Raw genomic sequence first — 23,968 nt, 5'->3', positions numbered from 1 at the left:
GATCAGGTCTTGGTAAACAAAGATCAAGTCATGATAAACAAAGATCAAGTCTTGGTAAACAAAGATCAGGTCTTGGTAAACAAAGATCAAGTCATGATAAACAAAGATCAAGTTTTGGTAAACAAAGATCAAGTCATGATAAACAAAGATCAAGTCGTGATAAACAAAGATCAAGACGTGATAAACAAAGATCAAGTCATGATAAACAAAGATCAAGTCGTGATAAACAAAGATCAAGTCGTGATAAACAAAGATCAAGTCCTGGTAAACAAAGATCAAATCCTGGTAAACAAAGGTCAAGTCGTGATAAACAAAGACGAAGTCATGGTACTCAAAATGAAAGTCCTGTAAGCAAAGCTAAAAGCCTTGTAAATTCGGACATAAGCCTAGGATTGTCAAACAGTTCATATTACCATAATAATGCATAATTATTACATAGTCAAAATACTGATGTCTTATTTAACAAGTAAAACAGTAATGCTGTATATATCATGGCCCCAAAACTTGCCAGTGAATATTGAGGATCCCACAAACAAATAAAAATTGTACTACAGAGTAAAATAAGATCGCATTTGTTATAAACCAAAAATATTCCAAGCACTGAATTTTACAACAAAGCATTGTTTTTACATTATATTACAACAGAAAGGGTGAAATCCTTAAGTTGCAATATCAAAAGAATATTTGATATGGACAAAGTATTTGTTGAATGCACTTGATCTCAATTGCACCAAGCTTAATCTACAATTTTAAGTAGTTTCTTTCATTTTGTGTATAATATGATTTTTAAGATAATATTATTAATTATGTAACTCACATTAACCAGACTGGTTCTATCCAGACCTCAAAACTTCATAGCCACTATCTCTATATGGTCTCACAGCATATGTCTACCAAGTTTCTGTCATTATTATATGAAACAAGAAATACAACTATATCATGTTTTTCTTTGTATCTTACTGACTTAGATATATAGCCTGTTACCTTTAATTACCGGTATTTATATTATATCTTTAACCAAACTTAAAGTACCATTCTGTTTTATGATTGCTTATCATTAAAAGTAATGTTTCCAAACTAACAATGCAAACTGATGTATTTCTCTGCACTTTGTTGTATTGATTTTTTATATTTAAAACAAATGAAATCAAAAATGATAACCGAAAAATATTTAAAAAACATAAAGATTGATAACATGACCAAGAAAATACTGTTTCAACACATTTCTAGTCTGTAGATTTAATAACATTTACAAAGGTAGCATTGACATATCATATATCTTCTCTATAACAGAGAATGTTTTTTATTTTCAGAATTCTCTGAACAATAAACTGATATTCATGGTGGCTAAATGTATTTTACTCTAAACTTTCATGTTTTGTTCAATGTTTTGACTTAGGATCTTTGTGACAGTTAAATAACTTTAAATCATTGTGTGGATATTAACAGAAATGTAAATATTTCCCTCTGTTAAGAAAAACCCAGTAAAACCTTACTATTCAAACAGTATCAGTAACGTAAAAAAAATTACCCCATAAAAATCACAAAAATTTAACAAATCAATGTAAATGTGTTTAAAGCTTTTTTGTTAACACAGACAACATATCATCAACAATGATCTATATATATATATATGTATTACAAGTATTGTTTACTTTGGAATGAGAAGGAATTTTGCATTGCTCTGACTTCATATTCCGTGTTCTACATAAAACTGTTTATTTTTCTGTAAATTTTACATTTCTATATCTTACACAATGCCGTCCATAAAGTACAAGATTTCTTGTCCACATCCTGGTTACCCTCGTCCTCCCTCAGACAGATAGTTGACCGACAAGATGAGACAAACATGTGACTAGTTTTCACTACAGTAAGTCTCATATTAGTTATCTGTTGAATCAATTTTGAACAAACACAACTGATTTATCTTTTTGATCTCCCCCTGGACTTGCCAGCAGGTTTGTAATGGTCCTTACAGAATGCTGTTATTCTCTGACAAGCTTCCTCCAGCTTTTCTGTCGGTATAGTGAGAACCACTCGGAAGAAGTTAGGGTACTGGAAGCACTGTAAGTATACAGAAGGAATACTTTGTAAAGACAAATCTCCAATTATTATGTAACAAAGCAATCATATGTTAGGTAAGATATAACAGCCTACCTCAGAGTTAAAATAACAGAGGATAGAAATATCCCAACTCAAAATCTGTTTTGATAGAAACACAAAGGTCAACTAGTATGATTAAAACAAACATGAAAGAACCTTTTGCTAATCCAATAAAAACATAGTTATGGTTGTAATTTAAACAGTTTAAAGACAGAACAAGTACTCACTGTCAAGTTGTTCATATCAATACTTGATTAATTAACACTTTTGAGTAAGTGTCTCAAATTAAGTAGCTTACTTATTAACATACAGGTCACTGATAGGGTGTTTGAATGGCAGATCACTGTGACCCTTGATGGGGTGTTTGAATGGCAGGTCACTGTGACCCCTGATAAGGTGTTTGAATGGCAGGTCACTGTGACCCTTGATGGGGTGTTTGAATGGCAGGTCACTGTGACCCCTGATAGGGTGTCCGAATGGCAGGTCACTGTGACCCCTGATAGGGTGTTTGAATGGCAGGTCACTGTGACCCTTGATGGGGTGTTTGAATGGCAGGTCACTGTGACCACTGATAGGGTGTCCGAATGGCAGGTCACTGTGACCCCTGATAGGATGTTTGAATGGCAGGTCACTGTGACCCCTGATAGGGTGTTTGAATGGCAGGTCACTGTGACCCCTGAAAGAGTGTCTGAATGGCAGATCACTGTGACCCCTGATAGGGTGTCTGAATGGCAGGTCACTGTGACCCCTGATAGGGTGTCCGAATGGCAGTTCACTGTGACCACTGATAGGGTGTTCGAATGGCAGGTCACTGTGACCTCTGAGAGAGTGTTTGAATGGCAGGTCACTGTGACCCCTGAGAGGGTGTTTGAATGGCAGGTCACTGTGACCCCTGATGGGGTGTTTGAATGGCAGGTCACTGTGACCCCTGATAGGGTGTTTGAATGGCAGGTCACTGTGACCCCTGATGGGGTGTTAAAATGGCAGGTCACTGTGACCACTGATAGGGTGTTTGAATGGCAGGTCAATGTGACCACTGATAGGGTGTCCGAATGGCAGTTCACTGTGACCACTGATAGGGTGTTCGAATGGCAGGTCACTGTGACCTCTGAGAGAGTGTTTGAATGGCAGGTCACTGTGACCCCTGAGAGGGTGTTTGAATGGCAGGTCACTGTGACCCCTGATGGGGTGTTTGAATGGCATGTCACTGTGACCCCTGATAGGGTGTTTGAATGGCAGGTCACTGTGACCACTGATAGGGTGTCTGAATGGCAGGTCACTGTGACCCCTGATAGGGTGTTTGAATGGCAGGTCACTGTGACCCCTGATGGGGTGTTAAAATGGCAGGTCACTGTGACCACTGATAGGGTGTGTGAATGGCAGGTCAATGTGACCACTGATAGGGTGTTCGAATGGCAGGTCACTGTGACCCCTGATAGGGTGTCCGAATGGCAGGTCACTGTGACCCCTGATAGGATGTTTGAATGGCAGGTCACTGTGACCCCTGATGGGGTGTTCAAATGGCAGGTCACTGTGACCACTGATGGGGTGTTCAAATGGCAGGTCACTGTGACCACTGATAGGGTGTTCGAATGACAGGTCACTGTGACCCCTGATAGGGTGTCCATATGGCAGGTCACTGTGACCCCTGATAGTGTTTCCGAATGGCAGGTCACTGTGACCCCTGATAGGGTGTTCGAATGGCAGGTCACTGTGACCCCTGATAGGGTGTTCGAATGGCAGGTCACTGTGACCCCTGATAGGGTGTCTGAATGGCAGGTCACTGTGACCCCTGATAGGGTGTCCGAATGGCAGGTCACTGTGACCCCTGATAGGGTGTCCGAATGGCAGGTCACTGTGACCCCTGATAGGGTGTTTGAATGGCAGGTCACTGTGACCCCTGATAGGGTGTTTGAATGGCAGGTCACTGTGACCACTGATAGGGTGTCTGAATGGCAGGTCAATGTGACCACTGATAGGGTGTTTGAATGGCAGGTCACTGTGACCCCTGATAGGATGTTTGAATGGCAGGTCACTGTGACCCCTGATGGGGTGTTCAAATGGCAGGTCACTGTGACCACTGATGGGGTGTTCAAATGGCAGGTCACTGTGACCACTGAAAGGGTGTTTGAATGGCAGGTCAATGTGACCCCTGATAGGGTGTCCATATGGCAGGTCACTGTGACCCCTGATAGGGTGTCCATATGGCAGGTCACTGTGACCCCTGATAGGGTGTTTGAATGGCAGGTCACTGTGATCCCACAGATGATTAACTGGTCATGTTTATTTAGGAAATACTGTGAGATATATTGTAGGAAGCATTTCCATTTCTTGTTTTATTCTACGGTACTGATTAAGAAATCACAAGAATACTTAACAATTTTAAACATACATGATTCTATAAAAGACATCACCAACTGTAACTTGATGTCATATAAGTTTTATGTTTTACAAATTTCATTAAAAGAAGGACAAACGTTTAAGATAAGCACTAAGAACATTAGCTGTATTGTTACATATTCTCACCTGTCCAGGTAAGCAAAAGACACTCTGCTCTTTCACCATTTTCTCTGTGAAGTCAATGTCATTTGTCACACCGGGGAAGTTGTCCTTGTTAATACCAATCTGTTTAAAAATCATGACACAGATGTTACTGGGGTCCCAAATAAAAATTCAAGTGTTATATCAATCTTGTACTCCATCATCGTCATCTATTGAAGTACCAGTAAATGTTACTATCATTGTGTCATGGTCCATCCAGCACTGTTATAGAGGTTATGTTTTGGCCCCCAACGCATGTGCCAGAACAATAACAGCCAACAGAGAAAAACCAAACCTTTTATCACTTACCAAACACTTACCATCATATACATAGCACCATCAGGTTTGACAGGTTCCAGGCCAGGAATTTTAGAGACCTTGTTGTAAAACAATTCGGCATTACTCTCCACATATCCTACAGTGTTGTCAAAGAACTCCTGTGGTGTCTTGGTCAAGATGTCTGTTACTGCAGCTTGTACCAGAGAGTTGGGACCAAGAATTCTCTGGGACAAACTCAACAATCCTTTTCTCACCTGAGTACAAAAAATTACATAATATCACAAAAAGATTTGATTAAAATGTCTATGAGAACTTAAATAGTTCAAACTTCTTTTCACCATTGCTAAGTTAAGGCACATGCCCCATCCTGAAGTCCCATATCCCTAACATATGTTTTGCTTTAATATGTGTGACAAAATATTACTAAGTTAAAGTATAAAGATTCAATTACAGAAAATTAATTATGACATCAATAAAGATTTTACTTTACCCTCGCAGGGTTCTTTTCAATATTAATGGATATTTTGACTCTGGTTCATTTAACCAAATATTTCAGTCCATGATCCAAGTAGAGAGATGTAGAGACATCAAGGATTTGGGGCACATCACAAGTAATGTTATACCTTAATATTAACAAAAATAAAAAGTTTTCCCCCTTGTCATTAAGGTACTTACAGCTTTAAATAAATCATTTCTGTCATGGATGATAATCCATCCAAGTCTCCAGCCTGGTACCAAGAATCTGAAATGAGAAAGTGTACTTTATACTGGACAATTTACAATTTAATTCTTTGAAATAAAATAAAAATCAATTTTTAAACAATTTTTATTCTATTCTTAAAGAACAAATATTAAATTTAGGAAAAATGACTATTTTTACATCCTCTATCTGATTCCTACAAGTCCTAGAACATCAAATAAACAGCATGATTTTGTACCTTTTGGTGAGGCCACTACAGGACAGAATGGGAACATTCTTCGACAGGGATCCCAGGGAATGGTATGTGCTGGTGGAAAACACCTGTAGATCAAACCAAATCTATGTATCTGAGAAAATAGGAATGCACTAGAGATATTATATAATGAAATAAAAAAAACCAAAGATGTTTTATGTTATTTGAGCTTTGGGATGAGAATTGTAAATTATGTCTTAGAATAATCTTTGTGATGTAACATAAACAACTAAAACAGTGTAACTCTCTGGCACCACAGACACCTGAGCCGAACACTTAAAAGACTGGAGATAGAAGTCTTCTCATTGAGATTTCTGAAACTGAGAACAGACCAATAGATGCTCCGCTAAAAAGATAGGTCTACAAATAAATACTTACAAAATGTTCATAGATTTCATCAGAGATAATTGGGAGATGACATTTCTCAGCAACAGCGAGAATTTCCAGGATGTGTTTCCTACTGTACACTGAGCCACACGGGTTGGAGGGACTGTTTACCAGGATCGCTGCAGTATTACCATCGACTAGGGATCGAAGATGGTCAAGATCTATCTCCCAAGATTTTTCAGGCTGAGGATGAATGTTATTATTGATTATGATATCTATTTGGTACAAGTACATACAGGTACAATGTACATTCTAGTTGATGTAAGTGACTAAGGGTTTTACATCATTTTTGCCGAGTCACTATATTCTTCTTCAATAAACCAGGCATGTAAAGAATTAAAAAGCATTATAGATTGAGGACTTTCAGGAAACTTGTATGATTTTTACCTTTTACTTAAGTTTGAATATTTACAGAACTGACTTTAAGATAACACTGACTTTAAGATAAAACTGACCGTTTGACTTTTTCCGTTTTACTTCAGTTCAAGTAAGTATTGATTGACCAATAGTAGCAATACTTTTTCATGCCTACCTGAAGGTTGTACAAGCGCACTTCAATACCAATAGCCTCTGCCAAAGTCTTATAGATAGAGAAGCCTGGGCGAGGCAGAAGTATGTTATCGCCAGCGTTGGCCAGTACAGTTATACACATCTCCAGAGCCGAGGAACAACCATTTGTTAAAATCACATCCTGTTGAAATATACAACTAAATGTTAAATTCACATCCTGTTGAAATATACAACTAATTGTTAAATTCACATTCTTTTGGACTATACAACTAATAGTTAAACAGTGTCTACAAAATAACATATTCATTTAATTAGTGTTATACAAAATAACACTCTAAGTAAGAGTCAGCATCATTCAAAATAAAACATCTGTATGAATTAGTTTCATACATTATAACACACAATATGTATGAGTCAATGTCATACAAAATAACACAATATATGTATGGGTTAGTGCCAGCATTTCTCAGTTACTGATTTAATGAGACATTGAACAATTCAGTCAATGTAAGAAAGGAGGAAGGGACATCCCCACACTTTTGGGATTTTTTCTCTCTCCATGAAATGATTTGGGCCTCCCTTTTCCAAACTCCTGGATCTACTACTTTGATAATTATATGAGTACATAAAGTACCTTGGAGGTTACTAAGACTTCATCAGTACTGGAGTATTCAGCTACAGCAGCTCTGGAATCTTCATACCCTACAGTCAATGAAACAGAGAACCATCAGAACCTTTAAAATAAAATCATCTACACTTTCATCATAACTTATTCTAACACAATGCTAGTCACATCCATAAACATACACCCATCATAACATACTCCAACATATATTGCTAGTCAAGCACTTGAACCTCAATCCATCATAACATATTCTGACACAGTATACAGTCAGTGCTTACCTACAGAGGGGTTATAACCATTGTATGCAGTACTTACCTACAGATGTTATAACCACTGTATATGGTACTTACCTACAGAGCGGTTATAACCACTGTATACCGTACATACCTACAGAGGGGTTATAACCACTGTATACCGTACTTACCTACAGATGTTATAACCACTGTATACGGTACTTACCTACAGAGCGGTTATAACCACTGTATACGGTACTTACCTACAGAGGGGTTATAACCACTGTATACGGTACTTACCTACAGAGCGGTTATAACCACTGTATACGGTACTTGCCTACAGAGCGGTTATAACCGCTGTATACGGTACTTACCTACAGAGGGGTTATAACCACTGTATACGGTACTTACCTACAGAGGGGTTATAACCACTGTATACGGTACTTACCTACAGAGCGGTTATAACCACTGTATACGGTACTTACCTACAGATGTTATAACCACTGTATACGGTACTTACCTACAGAGCGGTTATAACCACTGTATACGGTACTTACCTACAGAGGGGTTATAACCACTGTATATGGTACTTACCTACAGAGGGGTTATAACCACTGTATACGGTACTTACCTACAGAGCGGTTATAACCGCTGTATACGGTACTTACCTACAGAGGGGTTATAACCACTGTATACGGTACTTACCTACAGAGGGGTTATAACCACTGTATACGGTACTAACCTACAGAGGGGTTATAACCACTGTATACGGTACTTACCTACAGAGCGGTTATAACCACTGTATACGGTACTTACCTACAGAGGGGTTATAACCACTGTATACGGTACCTACAGAAGGGTTATAACCACTGTATACGGTACTTACCTACAGAGGGGTTATAACCACTGTATACGGTACATACCTACAGAGGGGTTATAACCACTGTATACCGTACTTACCTACAGAGGGGTTACAACCACTGTTTACAGTACTTACCTACAGAGGGGTTACAACCACTGTATACCGTAATTACCTACAGAGGGGTTCAAACCATTATATACGGTACTTACCTACAGAGGGGTTATAACCACTGTATACAGTACTTACCTACAGAAGGGTTATAACCATTGTATTTGCCAGCTTTCACGGATTTGATGACAGCATCTTCTATATTTTTATCTAGTGGTAAGTTACCAAACACAGTAGGATCACCTGTAATATATACAGTCATTCTCTTAGAAATTTTCTCTTGGTACTGTGGCCATGGCATTTCTCTTATAGATTTTTCTGATGTCCCTATCAAATTTCAGTTTTCTCAGAAAATAAGTTTTGTATCAGACATGACTCTTTTTATCCTTAAAGATTCATAATACATTTTCTAAAGACATGACATACATATTTGTCTTGGAAGATTAACTATAAGTCTGTACTAACAGCAAAATGACAAGGGCTGTCAGAGATGGGTTATGCTCCTTGAATGGGACATAATTTAACTATGAAAAAAGCAAAGGGCAATAACTCCCAGATTATGCAAAAGAGAGTGATGATTCTTGAGCACTACATTTTTCCTTGTTGAGATATATCTACCTATGAAGTTTAATGTTGATACCTCTAATAGTTTTAGTGTAATGCTCCAGACAAAATATAAGTAGGAAAAATAACAAGAGGCCCAAGGGGTCTAAACGCTCACCTGAGGAATATATGTCAATAATCTGAGGATTTTAAAATGTTGCAAAAATGGAACAACACTTGTGCAGGACCGTGTGTAAAACATCTGTACCAAGTTTGAACATGATCCACCTAGTGGTTCTTGAGAGGAAGTCCAAAATGTCTTAACCAAACAGAGGCCAGGGTTGCACATTTATATAAAGTAAATCATGTTTTCATTTACAAGTTGAAATATAGCTTAGTAGATACATGTATAGCTAAAGTATACAAAAAATCACATCAATTTCAAGTCTATCCACAATCTTTTCCTTGCCTAATACAATAAGGCATCAAACTAAAAAACACTCACATAAAACAATGTGAAAAAATCTTGTGGTACTTCTGAGACAGGAATCTATATGTATCAAGGCTGAGAAATGTAGTGTTACCACAGGTATTGAACCATATTATACATGTAGCTCAGAACATAGAAGGTTTGATGAAAGATCTGGCTACACATTTTTTCTCGCCTATATGGTTGTCATAAATACACAACATGTCATTATTAAAGATTAATATGTAACAAATATCAGAAGGGCTAATTTTGGACCAGTTATTTTTATTCTCACAAACTTTGCAGTCCTTTCCCTAAAGATCATCTATATGAAGTTACACTTTTGGTTCAGGACAACAAGATTTGCTAAGATTTAACAAATTCTACCCCTTTCTGCCCCTTAAATATGCCCCCATTGAGGCCACATCTTTTTCTATTGTAAACTTAAAGAAGCTTACTATACCTAATGTTACTCCTTTTTTACCCCCACCTGGGGCCCCTATTGCAGCCATTACTTTTTTTCCCCCAAAACTAAATGTGTCTTATTACATAGATGCTTTGTGTTTAGTGTGGTTGTAACCCAAAAACATGGTCAATGCCATTAGAACCCATATTAAAAAAAAATCTAATTGACCCCTTTTTGCCCCCCATGAGGCCCCAGAATCCCTCAGACACTTTTTTTTTCAACTCAAAGTCACATGTTCTTCACTAGGGGACCCTATATACTAAATTTGGTGGAAATCAGTCAACTTTAAATCTTGACCCCTTTTTAGTGCCCCCTGGAGGGCCTGTTTATGACCCAATTTTTTTCTAATTCGCAAACTTTGTAGACCTTGCTCTAAATGCTTTTGGTTCAGGTGACCTAACAAAAGGCAATAACTCCTAAATGATGTAAAAAAGAGTGATGGTTCTTCTGCACTGCACTTCTCCTTGTTGAGAACTATCTACTTATGAAGGTGGTACCAAAACTATGGTAAGCTATGATTATTGTCAAAGAAGTACAAAGGATTTCAGTTTAATGAACAAGTTGATAACATACCTATAGACAGTGCAATCATATCCTTCTCAGGATTTGGAGTGATCTTCATGGAATCCACAATACTCCTGATGGGATTAAATGTGTTCTTGGCTATTGTGGAAACAGGAATGTTCCAATTCTTTCGTCGCCTTTTTGCCGCTGGTTCCATCTTCAACTATGTTTGATTCAAAATTAAGGGAAATATCTCAAGGTGACAACGTTGGTGAGAATATGCTGTATCCTTTACTATACAAATGTATGTGCTGACAGGTAACTGATGACAGAAGATATAACACAGTTGATTCTTCACGTACTCTTTTATGACATCATGGAGCAAATTACTTCCTTGTTAACTTCACCGAATTCTAAAAATAAACATACCAGGAAAATCAGAGAGAAAAAAACAAACAATATCCTTCTTTATTTCTTAACTACCTACTGGCGACATCCTCATACAATAAAACACGAACTGTAAACAAGTTTAAACATACAAACATTCATAAGGAAATAGATTAAATTCCACAATTCATGTCTTCATTTCATTTCATCTATAACATTTTAAAGACATTTAATAAAAGATAAAAATTTTTGGAATGTTCCCATGAACTTAGTGGAAAATGCATTATCACATTTTTATTCATATCCCATACCAAATGCAATCTGTATCATGAGAAGTTAGATAGTTTGATGTACACAGGAGCTCACTAAGATATAAAAATGACCCATGTATATGTATGTTGCATACACTAGGTGACTTTGTAACTAGTCTGTGGATGGTCTGATTAAAATCAGACAAAATTCAGTTCAAAAGTGGTCTTCAGAACTGGTTTTAATTGTGATGTGTTCTTAAAAGTGAAGCATACAATACAAATCCAGACATGTAGAGGACCATTTTTAGCCTGAAATGAATAGAAGTAATCAGCACAGCCAGTTGGAACAGCTCTGTCATGACTAGTCAGATGACATAAGACTGACATGAGCAGTCAGATGACATAGGACTGACATGAGCAGTCAGATGACATAGGACTGACATGAACAGTAAGATGACATAGGACTGTCATGACTAGTCAGATGAGATAGGACTGTCATGACTAGTCAGATGAGATAGGACTGTCATGATTAGTCAGATGAGATAGGACTGTCATGACTAGTCAGATGAGATAGGACTGTCATGAGCAGTCAGATGACATATGAATGACATGAGCAGTCAGATGACATATGAATGACATAAGCAGTCAGATGACATAGGACTGACATAAGCAGTCAGATGACATATGAATGACATAAACAGTCAGATGACATATCACTGACATAAGTCAGATGACATAGGACTCATAAGCAGTGATGACATGACTAACAGTCAGATGACATATCACTGACATGAGCAGTCAGATGACATATCACTGACATGAACAGTCAGATGACATAGCACTGACATAAGCAGTCAGATGACATATGAATGACATGAGCAGTCAGATGAAATATGACTGACATAAGCAGTCAGATGACATAGGACTGACATAAGCAGTCAGATGACATAGGACTAACATGAGGAGTCAGATGACATATCACTGACATGAGCAGTCAGATGACATATCACTGACATGAACAGTCAGATGACATAGCACTGACATAAGCAGTCAGATCAGATGACATAGGAGATGAAATATGACTGACATAAGCAGTCAGATGACATAGGACTGACATAAGCAGTCAGATGACATAGGACTAACATGAGGAGTCAGATGACATATCACTGACATGAGCAGTCAGATGACATATCATTGACATGAACAGTCAGATGACATAGCACTGACATAAGCAGTCAGATGACATAGGACTGTCATGAGCAGTCAGATGACATAGCACTGACATAAGCAGTCAGATGACATAGGACTTTGTGGTTCCATGGGGCCGAGACCCTTCTTGCACTGTCCTTGTGGCTCCATGGGGCCCAAACCCGACCTGCACTGCCCTTGTGGTTCCATGGGTCCCGACCCACCCTGCACTGCCCTTGTGGATCCATGGGTTCCAGACCCACCCTTTACACAACATTTGGTTCCAATAAGCTTCTAAAAGGATGTTGCAGACCATGTATGGTTAAAATGAACTCTGTCGCTCATGTTGCAATTAGATTTCTAGGACATATGTCAGATGCCACACACTGTGGTATCCATATATGCTTTTATGCTTCTGCACTTTTTGGTTAGTCGAAAGAAGTTATTTAAAGGTTTTAACAAATTTAACCCCTGGTATCTTGAATTAAGGTCAAGGTCATTTCTTTTCACAACTATGTCAGGCTAAATCATTCAAGCAACCAACCCGCCAGTAACCATAACATTTGGTCTATTGGTTATTGAGAAAAAGCCATTTTCATGGCAAAAGTGGACGCTGGACAACGGATGTCGTATCACAGCATAAGCTCACTTAGCCTTTCAGATGAGTATGTGAGACCAGTATCAGGAACTCTTACCAAGCTAGATGTCACCAGGAATCTGCAGAGAAGAGCATGGAAACAACTTCAAACCTCAGATCTTGTCATACACAGAATGTTTCCAACATGATAAGGATTAGTGGTCATATGTTTAATAATTTAATATTGTCAAAAATATCTAAGGTTGCAGATTACACAAAATTATTTCCAAATAAATAACATGATTAGAACTAGCCAGGGGGCCCTCTAAGAAACTTTTGGAAACAATGAAACCTAGATATTGAAATTCAATGAACAAATCCTAGATACATACCATCAAATGATGTAGAAATGGACAGTATATTCCTCATTTTGAAATTGCTCTCGACAAATGAAGAATGGGGAAAAAATTATTCCACTACCGTACTTAAGATCTATACCACATCAGAGTATAAATTTTATATTGTTTATACCTTATGTAAATATATAAGATTTGATTATTATCACAGTCAGCATCTATACCTTGCTTATCAATTCTAGTAATTAAATGAATAACCATACTTAACAATACAATACATTGTGAAACATTAAATTTCACCATAATCATAATGAAACATATATATACTGCAAGCAGACACCATGACAATAAATTTGGGTTTTGCTTTCTTCACTCACCTGTACAAACCTGTGTTATCATGGAGGAAATAAACAGAATTGTGTTGGTCTGTACAATGTAATGTATGTATAAATGTGTGTATATCTAGGCACATGGCCTGGAGTCAATGTTAATGTCACATATATCCACTTATCAGTAGTAGGAAACAGGTTCATGTTTCTTCATATGAATGTTAATAAACGGTAGAAAATATGACACACAGTTTATTACTAAATTAATTCTATCACAATTTGTGTACTGGTTAAAATATATGTGTATTACTTGTTGGCAGTAGTGTGAGTTTAATCAAAGTCTTTCATTAATGTTCTGTTAATAAAAATGAAGAATAAAAAAAATCAACAGGGGTAAAAGTTCTTTAAAAACCTGCCCACAGTAGTGATAATAATGTCCTGTAGGTATAAGTCTTACTTCCTACTGACTTTTGATGGGGAAAGTTTGTCTCCACCAGGATTTGATCCCTTTTTGATCCGTTGTTGAGGCATTGAAACTTTTTTGTTTCTACTGTCACACTTTGGTAGCACTAGCCATCTAGACACTCAGGAAACATTGACAAAGAAACACAATCATCTTTGCTAAAGAAGCATATAACATATCTTACTCTTTGGAGCCTTAAAGGTAAGTTTTTCTGGAGAGGGGATACCCTTTGATAACTTAAGGGCAAGGTCTTCTGCAGAGTGAAGACCCTTTAATAACTTGAGGGCAAGGTCTTCTGCAGAGGGAAGACCTTTTAATAACTTGAGGACAAGGTCTTCTGCAGAGGGAAGACCCTTTGATAACTTGAGGACAAGGCTTCTGCAGAGGGAGGACTCTTTGATAACTTGAGGGCAAGGTCTTCTGCAGAGGGAGGACTCTTTGATAACTTGAGGGCAAGGTCTTCTGCAGAGGAAGGATTCTTTGATAACTTAAGGGCAAGGTCTTCTGCAGAGGGAATACCTTTCATAATTTGAAGATAAGTGCATTCTTTACGGGGGAGTACCCTTTTGACAACTTCAGGACAATTAAGATAATTCTTTACTGAAAGAGAGAAGAGATCCTTTGATTTGTTACAGAAGTGGGGTATGAAAAATATACAGATGTATGACCGCATGAATATGATTTTCAATTTAAAGTCTGAATTTATATCAAAATCAATGAAAAGATTTTTAATAATATTCATTAAAATACCACCTGTTTCCGTAACATTGCTGATTTCATTTGATTGGTAAATTAATACATTAAAATATTTATTATAAAATAAAGATTTTAATTTATTTTTAAGCCATTTCAGATTGATTTTATGGAATTTATATGGAGATTTGATCAAAGGATGAGAGTTCATATTGAAAAAAAAAAAAAAAAAGAGTTTTTCAAGACCTGTATTGCTCACCTAGTGTAGACCTTCATCACATGGAATGAAAAGCATTTACAAGATTTATTTCTATTTCCCATATTTGGTCCCACTCCAAGATTTGTATTTATTTCCCATATTGAGTCCCACTACCAGATTTGTATTTATTTCCGGTATTGAGTCCCATTCCCAGATTTGTATTTATTTCCCATGTTGAGTCCCACTTCCAGATTTGTATCTATTTCCCATATTGGGTCCCACAGGGGACCCAGTCTTACCGTTTATACAAAACTGATTTTTATTCACCAAAGAATGCTTCAGACAAATTCTGGACAATATCCTGCAATTCCTGGAGTAATTGATAGATTTTTCCTATTGGGCCCCGTCCTTATGGCTCCAGGGGACCAAGACCCACTATTTATACAAAATTGATTTTGCTTCTTCCAATCATGCATCAGATCAAATTTGGACAATATGCTAATATTTCTAAAGTACAAGATAGGTTTTTAAGAAATTGATAGATTTTCCCTATTGGACCTTGCCCATATGGCCCCAAACGGCTGTGACCCACCATTTACAATAAGTGAAATAATCAGTTTAACAATAAGTTAAAAAATTAGTTAAACAATACGGTAAATAATAAGGTAAATAATAAGTTAAATAATAAGGTAAACAATAAGGTAAATAATAAGGTAAACAATAAGGTAAATGGTAAACAATAAGGTAAACAATAAGGTAAATAATAAGGAAATAATAAGTTAAATAATTAGTTAAACAATAAGGTAAATAATAAGGAAATAATAAGGTAAATAATAAGGTAAATAATAAGGTAAATGATAAGGAAATAATAAGGTAAATAATGAGGTAAACAATAAGGTAAATAATAAGGTAAACAATAAGTAAACAATAAGGTAAATAATAAGGAAATAATAAGGTAAATAATAAGGTAAATAATAAGGTAAATGATAAGGGTAAATAAGAAATAAGGTAAACGAAATAATAAGGTAAATAATAAATGGGTAAATAATAAATAATAAGGAAATAATAAGGTAAATAATAAGGTAAATAATAAGGTAAATGATAAGGTAAACAATAAGGTAAATGATAAGGTAAACGATAAGGTAAATGATAAGGTAAACAATAAGGTAAATAATAAGGAAATAATAAGTTAAATAATTAGTTAAACAATAAGGTAAATAATAAGGAAATAATAAGGTAAACAATAAGGTAAATAATAAGGTAAACAATAAGGTAAATAATAAGGAAATAATAAGTTAAATAATTAGTTAAACAATAAGGTAAATAATAAGCTAAATGATAAGGTAAATACTAAGGTAAATAATAAGGAAATAATAAGGTAAATAATAAGGTAAATGATAAGGTAAATGATAAGGTAAATGATAAGGTAATTGATAAGGTAAATAATAAGGAAATAATAAGGTAAATAATAAGGTAAATAATAAGGTAAATGATAAGTAAATAATAAGGTAAACAATAAGGTAAATAATAAGGTAAACAATAAGGTAAATAATAAGGAAATAATAAGGTAAATAATAAGGTAAATAATAAGGTAAATGATAAGGTAAATGATAAGGTAAACGATAAGATAAATAATAAGGAAATAATAAGGTAAATAATAAGGTAAATAATAAGGTAAATAATAAGGTAAATGATAAGGTAAACAATAAGGTAAATGATAAGGTAAACAATAAGGTAAATAATAAGGTAAATAATAAGGTAAATGATAAGGTAAACGATAAGGTAAATAATAAGGTAAATAATAAGGTAAATGATAAGGTAAATGATAAGGTAAACAATAAGGTAAATGATAAGGATATAATAAGTTAAATAATAAGGTAAATAATAAGGATATAATAAGGTAAATATGCACATTGATAATGATTACTTGATAAACATCCGTTCATGCAATCATATTTAAGGATTTACTCCAGAGTAAAAATTCAGTAATAAACGTTTGTTCTTGAAATGATTTTTTGAAAGATTAAATTTTAGGCGGTAAATTTAAAATATATTAAAATATAAAAATCAATATTGCTGCACTTCTTTTTGCGATACCAATAGCAGAATACATGTGACAGGAAATCATTCATTTTCACAAATATTCTTACTTTTTTCCTGTAAAAGTAAGATCTATATTCGCTGCAGCCTTTCTCTAGATTTCCATCTTTCATGAACAATTCATTAAAAGTATGATACTTAGATATATTAAGAAAATAATAATATGAAATGATAAATTTTGATTTAATTTATTAGAAGCATAAATCAAAAACTGAAAAATTTGATAAATAATTGAAATCCTTTAATTGACGATCTTGCCGTATTCATTTCTCAATTATACAGTGTATATATTAGTTATAACTGGAAACCGGTTACATGTACAAACTGGTAGTATATACAGAAATATCCCTTAAAACATATCATATTTACATATTTGTATGTCCTTGAAAGAGAGGAAATTTCCATCAGCTTAAGACTAGTAAGGTAATTTGTATGTAATACATACATAACTATTATAATTTTATACAAAGCATTCAAATATTGACATGTATGCTAGTAACATTCAAATTGCCATTATAAACAATGATGTTACACCCTTAATTAATTAACACAGAATTTTATACATAATGTAACAGGATTGAAGATTCCATTTGCCAAGAATGTGTGTACTTCAGAAGTGTTGTCAATAAAAGTATTTCAGCTTAAAGTGAATTGTGATTTAGTTTTAATTCATACATACCATCATTGTCATGTATTTGTGATTGAATATATGTGAAAGATGTATGAATGACTGTGAAAGAGCAGAGAGATGGGAAAATTCACAGAAACCATTGGCTGGTATTTTACTATGTATGAAATATGTTGTTATTTGTTTGATATTTAGATGTGTGGTTCTGATAGTCTAAATTGGTTTAAAGTTGTGTTGCTGTCATTGTATATATTCTTGTGCTTAATAAATAAAGATCAGGAAATGTAAAGACATTTTACTTCCAGTGTTGTGTGTATAAATCTAACTTCATGTTGACACGATAATACATTTTACCTCCAGTGTTGTGTGTGTAAATCTAACTTCATGTTGACACAATAATACATTTTACCTCCAGTGTTGTGTGTGTAAATCTAACTTCATGTTGACACAATAATACATTTTACCTCCAGTGTTGTGTGTGTAAATCTAACTTCATGTTGACACGATAATACATTTTACCTCCAGTGTTGTGTGTGTAAATCTAACTTCATGTTGACACAATTGTGTGTGTAAATCTAACTTCATGTTGACACGATAATACATTTTACCTCCAGTGTTGTGTGTGTATAATACATTTTACCTCCAGTGTTGTGTGTGTAAATCTAACTTCATGTTGACACAATAATACATTTTACCTCCAGTGTTGTGTGTGTAAATCTAACTTCATGTTGACACAATAATACATTTTACCTCCAGTGTTGTGTGTGTAAATCTAACTTCATGTTGACACGATAATACATTTTACCTCCAGTGTTGTGTGTGTAAATCTAACTTCATGTTGACACGATAATACATTTTACCTCCAGTGTTGTGTGTGTAAATCTAACTTCATGTTGACACAATAATACATTTTACCTCCAGTGTTGTGTGCATAAATCTAACTTCATGTTGACACAATAATACATTTTACCTCCAGTGTTGTGTGTGTACGTAATACATACATTTTACCTCCAGTGTTGTGTGTGTAAATCTAACTTCATGTTGACACGATAATACATTTTACCTCCAGTGTTGTGTGTGTAAATCTAACTTCATGTTGACACAATAATACATTTTACCTCCAGTGTTGTGTGTATAAATCTAACTTCATGTTGACACGATAATACATTTTACCTCCAGTGTTGTGTGTGTAAATCTAACTTCATGTTGACACGATAAAACATTTTACCTCCAGTGTTGTGTGTGTAAATCTAACTTCATGTTGACACAATAATACATTTTACCTCCAGTGTTGTGTGTGTAAATCTAACTTCATGTTGACACGATAATACATTTTACCTCCAGTGTTGTGTGTATAAATCTAACTTCATGTTGACACAATAATACATTTTACCTCCAGTGTTGTGTGTGTAAATCTAACTTCATGTTGACATTTAATACATTTTTTTTCTAAATCATGCTGGGAGATAGAACAACAAACACAAAGTGATATTTTTATTGTGTTGTCAATGGAGCAGCGTGTTCTATAGTGAGAGGTCGCTGCATTATTTGGCAAACTTCCTGTAAACAAACGACCGAGGAAAATGTGAAACATGATGTATATGTGTCAAATAGTAAGGACGGGCATGACAAAACCTCTTATCATGAAATTTGCAATCACTGGTATTGAACATTGTCATTTAAATAACCAGACTCTCAATTGAATTGGTTGTGACCTGCCGGTCCCATATCTTATCATATCTCATTATCCATGGGAATGATGTGACGACAGCTGTATCATAGATGCCAAAATATGTGCATTTGTTTCAGATATTCAACATCTTTTACTTGTGAATCAAATGGAAAAAATTCAAAATGTACAAATATCTCATAGATAATAATTGTAGTTTTCTTTCAAATTTACATTGTTATTCTATATACCGTTGCAGCAAGGTAATATCATGTATGTATTCATTTGCTCATGTAAAAAAAACTGCATATCATCTCCCATGTTATAATGTCATGTTTACAGGTGTGTGTTTGTGTCTTCAGAATTTTTATCAGTACCATTTGTTGAGTCACAAGTGACTGATGTACCTTGTGAGAATATTGATAAATATCAAAGATTCATTTAAAGCTCTGTGTCAAACACAGTCATTTCATTTGATGATTTGATAAAGATGATAAAGAAAATAAAATAGAGCAGTTGCCATCATTAAACAATCAACATTCTGTCACACCGTGTATTTATACACCAGGCTGGAATATGTTAGAGAGCGTAATGTCTTTTTTTGAAAAAAAAATGAATACATTGTATTTAAACAATTTAAATATTTACTTTCTAGAAAAGTATGTTTTGCTGTAAGGCTGCTGTAGAAGTAACTGGCAAATTATATGTTCTTTTAAAAACAGTTTTAGAAGAGTATTAAAGTATCTTAGGTATGAATACACTTAGCTGATTAACCATTTGTATACAATCAGTTGAATTAATGAAAGTTGCAAAGAGGTGGATGAGGCTGCGAAATAACAAAATGTACAGATCAACACATGTTGATTTCATCAGTGCAAAGTACTTGTTTAACTTAACTATATATTGATAAAAAAAAACGTGAAAAATATTAAACTTTCCAATAAAACTAAAACCATATTTACACAAAATGAAACATCAACAGAACAGTTAAACACATGTTACATGACAACTCCACCAGGTCTCTAGTATTCAGATATATGTACTTTTTAACTAACTATAACATGTATATGATATATATTACATTTATAAATAACTACTTGAGAAGTGACAGTTGACATCCTAATTACAATTATTCTTTACCTGTATTCAGTGTCCCCAAGTTTTCCAGTTATGTAATAGCAGTATTAGTACATCATAGAAATGGACATGTCATTTATTAGATCAGTCTGATGAATATCATTTTCAAAAATTAAAATAACTGATGATAACATACTTGTTAATATTGATGACAATTGCCGGATTAGATACATAAATTTTCTCATCTCGATGTTGTTCATTGGATAGAGACCTACAGATCAGGTATTGTGTCAAATGGTGTATTAGTCAGTTGTCAAATTTCTCCTATTATTATGCTCTGATTGCTTTGTAAAGACAGGCTAGTCTGTCTCTTATGTGTCAGCATCAGATACTTTCAAATATGTGTCCCTGTTCGAGAACACATGAAAGAATAGGACATACATCTCATAGTTTACAAGGGAAATCCCCTCGATGAGGCCACCAGTGACGTCATAGTGTCCATGTGACCTCGAGCTCGCAGATAAACAAATACTCATGCAGTGCTAATTACAGTGAAAAGACAATAAGTTAAAATTGGAATCTAGACCGTACTAATAACCTTAATTGTAGATACTTTCCTTAGTTACAAATTTCCGTTCTGTTACGTACAGATAGCAGCTGGACAAGTTAATATGAAGATGGATGGTTCCAATAATACTTTTTTAATGAACCTTTTACCAAAATCTACATATAGTAGACAAATCAGAACAAAATAGAACTTGTTTTCTTATTACAAAACCAACATAACTTAATCTCTCTCGGAATATTATGATAATGACCTTTCTTCTAATTATATAAACTGATGGGATGAAAGTTGTCATTTCGATATACATCTGGGATAGACTTTGTTTAATAAAACTGCAATGTAAAACTATACATCAGGAATTTATACAATTAGCATTTTGATGACCGCTCAACAAAATCATTCCTTATTTGAATAAAATTATCAATCAAACGCTGCTTAAAACAACATAAAAATACTTTGTTATTACCAACATAATGAGTTAACCAGACGTTACCAAAACCAGAGGACAAAAATAGTTCCTTAACTTGACAACACCAATTACAGTTTCTGTTACATTCTTCCTTTTCTTCTTAAATTGACTTAAGGACACAATGATTACATTTAATTAATTTCAACCAATATTTCATTATTCTACATTTCCTGATTATATTCATAGGCAGATGTCGTAATTCCGAGTATACCATAAAAGATGGCGTACTGTTTTGTTTTTTCAATTTAGGATTGTTTAAAAAATCAACATGTACATTGCCACTGTGTTCGCGGCATTTATGCCCCATATTTCGTAACCATAATTATGAACAGGGGCAACATATATATAAAAAATGTTGAGTTTTGATTCTACATTGAGTGACAAATTCTTAAAAGCTCTTAATACATTTTACAAATATTTTCGACCTTGCTCAGCAATTGTGAACTGAGTTTTTGTAACCTTACCATTAACATTAAGCAATACACCAAGATATTTAAATCTGTCAATAATTTCTATTTCACATTCGTTGAAATAGAATTTCTCATCAGCTCGTAATCTTCCACCATTTTAAATACAACATTTTTTGTTTTCTCTGTATTAACTGACAGATATCAATTATTACTATACTGTTTTAAAGAGTCTGTAATGCCTGCAAGTTCCCGCTTTGCTTTTAAAAATTCCCAGAAGTTCAAAATGATGTCCTTTAAATGTATTCTCTAAGTTATATTTTCCTTATCAGTTATTTAGGCATATTGCAAGCATGCTTATTGATATTTCATATAGCTGTTTTACATAACACATATACTCAATACTAATTAGCATTATGTTTAATATGTATGTAATTTTGTCAACACGATGGGATAGGATCCCCGGCTCAGTAGGTTGTAGAGGATTAAATAATGTTATTACCAATTATTGTTGTACATGCATTTCATGTAACAAGTGAAAGTTGGTGTACAGCTGTACTGATTGAAAACTGCTGCTGAGTTTAGTCTGGGCCCCCTGTATCTATATGTATAAACATGGCTACCAAACTCCCATTGATTTAAAGTGATGTGAAAAAATTATCGGAGATCAAGGGATGGGCAGGATAAAGTTAGTAAACCATCATAATCTGAAATTCCTATATCCTTATCTCTTATTAATGTACACTTGTTCGTAAACACAGCAATCTTTCCTTATATAGAACCCCCACGTCCTCACAGTGCAATATCAACACTGTCCACGTAAACACGGTTATGTTTTTTTGAAAAAGTTGTCAACTTAGCACAGTGGTAGACATACCGACACCTGATGTATTTACCACTCTGTTTGCTTCCTTCAACATTATATAACAGTTAGACATTATGTTCACTGATCCACCGCTTATATCTGGTGTGACCGACCCCCTTATAACAAGATCAGATCAATGATCGGTGTAATTTGATCCCGAGCTCACGATATTCATTGGGAGTTCTCATTGCATCATGCGGGAAACATGCCGTTTCCAAGAAACACTAAAATAAATCGGATTTCACTACATGACTTTATAACAAACAGCTAACAATACTTACATAATGTGTGGGTGATGATTCGGGTGTCTGGTACCAGGAACATCTGCGTCCTTCCGCTGATCTTGGTCTTTTGAATGGAAGCACTTGTTTATATGACCTTGCCCTCACTGCTGACCTTAACATTGCATTTCATTGGCTGGAAAAGTGGGCAGGTCTCCACGCACCTACGTCGGTGCTTTTCCACGAAGTATTACTGTATGGCAACGGTGGTCATAACTCGAATGAGCTTGTATTTCATCAAACAAATATCATACCTATATATATATATATATATATATATCAACAAATGGAACAGAGTTATGCAACCATACATAAGACTACAGTAGATCATGATGAAAAATCACAGATTCAAGAATGAGCACGTAGCGTGGCATACATGTACACAGTGTTAATAAAAGTACTGAAAGTACTAAAAGGATATTTCTTTGGAAGTCTATATATATATATATATATATATAGGTTTCCTTGCTTCTTGTGGTGCACATTCAAAGTTGGGATTAAAACACAAGCCACCATCCCGGATTTTGTTTTTACCTTTGCTGAAAAATTGGTGAGACTGATAGAAACACAAAATGGCTGTTAGACTTTTGACATTATTGCTAGAGAAGACGGTCTTGTATGTATGAACCATATAGTCCCTGACGGTGTTATTTCAGTTTTAATTGTAATCAGATATTGTAACAAGTTTGTGACTTTTTGATTAATACTGGAAGAATTATTGTCTTGTGTAGAGTTTCCTTGCTACTTATTTCACTTTCACTTTCGGACAAACTGAGAGAAAAAGTTTCATAAAGACTGTCGGTAAAATCCTTTGTACGTTACCCTTGGTTTGTGCTGTGGCATGATATTTAATTCGGTTTCGTTTATTTATTGATGTCGCT

General features: G+C 34.9%; 1 protein-coding gene across 1 annotated transcript; it reads right to left on the bottom strand.

Moving 5' to 3' along the window:
* Window positions 1-226: 226 nt before the first annotated feature.
* On the bottom strand, window positions 227-23,148 carry LOC132561620 (tyrosine aminotransferase-like). The gene is made up of 11 exons (XM_060226321.1): window positions 23,088-23,148; window positions 10,653-10,996; window positions 8,740-8,844; window positions 7,408-7,475; window positions 6,796-6,954; window positions 6,255-6,446; window positions 5,862-5,944; window positions 5,599-5,665; window positions 4,965-5,177; window positions 4,630-4,728; window positions 227-2,064 (listed from the first exon to the last, which is right to left on the bottom strand). The coding sequence occupies exons 2-11, from the start codon at window positions 10,798-10,800 to the stop codon at window positions 1,924-1,926; spliced, it is 1,275 nt and encodes a 424-aa protein (XP_060082304.1). The 5' UTR covers window positions 10,801-10,996; window positions 23,088-23,148; the 3' UTR covers window positions 227-1,923.
* Window positions 23,149-23,968: the final 820 nt, after the last annotated feature.

The sequence above is a fragment of the Ylistrum balloti genome, unplaced genomic scaffold (genome assembly GCF_031769215.1).
Source record: "Ylistrum balloti isolate Yb309-2 unplaced genomic scaffold, AGI_CSIRO_Ybal_v1 Utg371242, whole genome shotgun sequence".
Taxonomy (NCBI): Eukaryota; Metazoa; Mollusca; class Bivalvia; order Pectinida; family Pectinidae; genus Ylistrum; species Ylistrum balloti.
Note: the sequence above shows the minus strand (reverse complement) of the source record. Positions and strands in the feature narration are given on the sequence as shown.

Bases quoted from the DNA above. Each gene is read 5' to 3' on its own strand.
- LOC132561620 (XM_060226321.1), bottom strand. From the start codon at position 10,800: ATGGAACCAGCGGCAAAAAGGCGACGAAAGAATTGGAACATTCCTGTT. The intron at 8,845-10,652 runs GTATGTTATCAA...TATATATTACAG, and splicing joins TATGATTGCACTGTCTATAG to GTGATCCTACTGTGTTTGGT. The intron at 5,178-5,598 runs GTAAGTACCTTA...TTTTGTACTCAG, and splicing joins GAAATGATTTATTTAAAGCT to GTGAGAAAAGGATTGTTGAG.